Consider the following 3,435-nt stretch of genomic DNA (forward strand, 5'->3'; position numbering starts at 1 on the left):
ACACTCTCCTGAATCTATATGTCTACAGAGAAGCCTCCAGGGGTAGGTGGAAATATATGTTTGTTTGCTTTTTTTTCCCCCCCAAATCAAATTTGACCTTTAGAGAAGTTGTCTTAATGTACATAAAGCAGAATTTAAACCTGCTTATTACAACAGAGGTATTACCAGGTTTTCCTTCAAACCAGTTTAAAGACCAAACTAATTGCACTGCTCTGAGCTTTATCTGTGATAGTGTCAGTCTTTCAAAGAGAGGAATGCACACACCTTTTCAAATCCTACCTGTTTCTCTAAGATGCCTCCTTTAAATGATCCCATTAACTTAAACAGAGACGTCTACCCTTGTCTGCCAAAAACACATATGGGTGTAGAAAACACGATCAAGGTGTTCAAACAAGATTCTTTGCCTTAACGTGTCTGTACATGTGATTTTGGTTTTCTCAGTACAGTTCTGTTGTAGTTCAGCTCTGAGACTGTTGCACGATGGAACTAACAATGCCCGGAAAAAAAAAGTTTAAATCAAAATTCAATCAAATTTGCTACTTGAATAACTAACTCAACTTTGTCAAACTACAGTTATGAAACAAAGCATTAAAACGTTTCACACGGTGTTTTAAACACTAAAGTCCATCAAAACAGCAAAGTGAAACAAAGGTCAGGAGGCCCCCTCTACAGTGCAAACAGTACAGCAAACAGTACAGCAAACAGTACAGCGAACAGTACAGCGAACAGTACAGGGAAATGAAAAACACATAGCCCACTGCATGATATTAAAGGCAACTTTTAAAAATGTTTTCTGCTATATAGAATACATATGGGAGTATTTAAAAAAAACAAACAAACTGTAAAATCAAATTTATGATAAAGACAGAAAGTTGTGTGTGACCTGGGCTCGTTCATGGGACACATTGGTGAGTTTAGTTTGATGATATTAGTAGTGCACCTTCCTGATAAAGTGAGACCAGTGTTTCCCAGCCTGAACACCAAGACGGCTCTTTAAGGGTCACAAGGGCTCAAGAATACAAAACTTGTAATCCCTATCTAAGTGGACCAGATTTGGATTTTGGGGAGTTCAAAACCACAAATCCATCATCTCTGCTCAACCTTCAAAAGTAGTTGTGGACAATAATGTCTCACATTGTATGACCAGTCTTTCATTTAGAGGAAGATCCACAGATGGTCCTGGATCACCAGCAAGGGGCATTTTTTAAATTCTTAAATTAAATTCCATTATGATTTTAAGCAAGTGTTATGTACTTGGAAAATAGTATTTCTCATAATTGAAATGGTTCTGAATTGCTATATTGTCTGTCTTCCTTATGTTGTTCTTCACATCCAGTAGGTGGTGATGGGTAGGATTAAAACACTGATATTCAGGGTCTGGTAAACGTCTAAATCTGGATCAGGGTGATCTTATCCTTAATCAGGCAGAGATGTCTGATCCTGGATCACAAAATGTTGGATTTTCAAATCTGATCGGCTCTGATTGAGATAAAACGTTTTGAACTCCCGGGCCAAAATGATTACAGGAGCGTGTGAATATCGGTTGTAGAATTTACTGTAGGTTTCTGCCAAAATGTAAGATTAAATCTCTGTGAGGACAAATCACTGTAGTCAAGCTTTGAACTTCAGAGTTCATAGGGGTGGGGAGATGAGTGAACCTACAATTGAAAGGACACTGGATTAGATTTTTGTATAAACAGCACTGCTTGTTACCTGAATAGTCAGAGAGGAACCGTAAGAACAGAACAGAATGGCTCTGTTGGATGATTTAACATTTAACCTTTTCTCTAGTCCCACCACCCTGCTGGGGGTTTTTGCTGTGCTGCTTGTCCTGTATCTTGTCTCCAGTACTTTCACACCAGGGGCAAAAGAGAAGGAGCCTCCAGGACCGAGACCTTTGCCCCTGCTTGGAAACTTATTACAGCTTGATCTCAAGAGACCTTATAAAACCCTGTGTGAGGTGAGTTTAGCATTCCTAATCAAAAACAAGTCCATTTTTGTAATGTGTTGTCACTTATAAAAACATTTATTATTACAGTAATGGACAAATTAATTATATTTGACTGTATTTTTAATTCATCCAGCTTTCAAAGAAATATGGGTCTGTATTTACGGTTTATTTTGGAACCAATAAAGTGGTGGTGCTGGCTGGATACAAGACAGTGAAAGAGGCTCTGGTCAACTATGCTGAAGAGTTTGGAGACCGAGAGGTTTCACCCATATTTCATGATATTAGTCAGGGTCATGGTAAGACTTTCCTTTACAAAATCATGAAATTATTTTATATATTAGCACAACAACAACATCACAAATAACTCAGCGTTTCTCACTCAGTTCACTTTTCCACTGTTATTTTTATTATTTGTTTCAGTGTTGAATCTTTAAATTTCTAGTTTGTTTAATTCAGTAGAATCTCTGATGAGTGTTACATGGTATATGTTCTAATGTATTGTATACTATGGCTTCAGAAATCATTCAAAAATATTCAGTTGTTGAACACTTGATTGTTTTTGAAGAGGTCACACCTTCAGTAACACTGTAGTAGACTAATACAGATTTCTTCTACTTGCATGTGATGTTTAATAGGAATTCTGTTTACCAACGGAGAATCCTGGAAAGAGATGAGACGATTTGCCCTCACAACCCTCCGAGATTTTGGGATGGGCAAAAGAGTGGCTGAGGAAAAAATCTTGGAGGAATGTGTCCATCTGATCCAAGTGTTTGAAAAGCACAAAGGTATGGAGTTAGACTAACATAGGAAAATGCATTCTGATTTATAAAATTATCAAAGGTGAGGTGGATGGGAGGCACTCATAAAGCTCAGTGACATTTCCTCCACATGGTCAGAACGCCTTATTTTATGGGGAATGAAATAAATAAAATGATAAAATGTAGTTAAATCATTACTTTTTTTCCAGGTTTGTTTTAATTGTACAAGATTGTCCTTTATTATTCTGTTGTGTAGTGACTTAAAATGATATCTATATTGTTATCCCCAAATGAAGTATGAAGGTTGTTTCTTGGTATAATAACTCTGTTATTAATGTGTTTTTACAGGGAATCCATTTGATACGGCACGCCCTTTGAATTATGCAACATCCAATATTATCTCTTCTATCGTGTTTGGAAGCAGATTTGATTACAATGACCTTCAATTTAAAAATCTGGTGAAACGAGTCAATGAGAACATATGCTTGTCAGGTTCTGCATCAATCCAGGTAAGCCTTGTGTTTATTTTAATTGGTAATGTTTTAAGCAGGAATAACTGCCAAACTTCATCTGTGTGTAGGCTGTAAAATGAAAGTTCAAACGTATACAGAGAAATATCTATAATAAAGCCAACTATAGGAATTTTATTACATAGATAATCCTTTAATCAATGTACAATGGTGAGAATAATTTAGTAGTATTTTAAATAGCTGCTCTGGGGCAAAT

General features: G+C 36.5%; 1 protein-coding gene across 2 annotated transcripts; it reads left to right on the forward strand.

Moving 5' to 3' along the window:
• The first annotated feature begins 1,750 nt into the window (after positions 1-1,750).
• Positions 1,751-3,374, forward strand: LOC109972916 (cytochrome P450 2K1-like). 2 transcript variants are annotated; one of them, XM_020622153.1, is made up of 4 exons: positions 1,751-1,960; positions 2,085-2,247; positions 2,587-2,736; positions 3,058-3,374. In XM_020622153.1, exons 1-4 carry the CDS (start codon positions 1,751-1,753, stop codon positions 3,294-3,296), a joined length of 762 nt encoding a protein of 253 aa, XP_020477809.1. In that variant the 3' UTR covers positions 3,297-3,374. The 2 variants fall into 2 exon arrangements, with proteins under 2 accessions (XP_020477809.1, XP_020477810.1); XM_020622154.1 differs by lacking the exon at positions 3,058-3,374 and having other exon boundaries at positions 2,587-3,036.
• Positions 3,375-3,435: the final 61 nt, after the last annotated feature.

The sequence above is a fragment of the Monopterus albus genome, unplaced genomic scaffold, assembly GCF_001952655.1.
Source record: "Monopterus albus unplaced genomic scaffold, M_albus_1.0 scaffold273.1, whole genome shotgun sequence".
Taxonomy (NCBI): domain Eukaryota; kingdom Metazoa; phylum Chordata; class Actinopteri; order Synbranchiformes; family Synbranchidae; genus Monopterus; species Monopterus albus.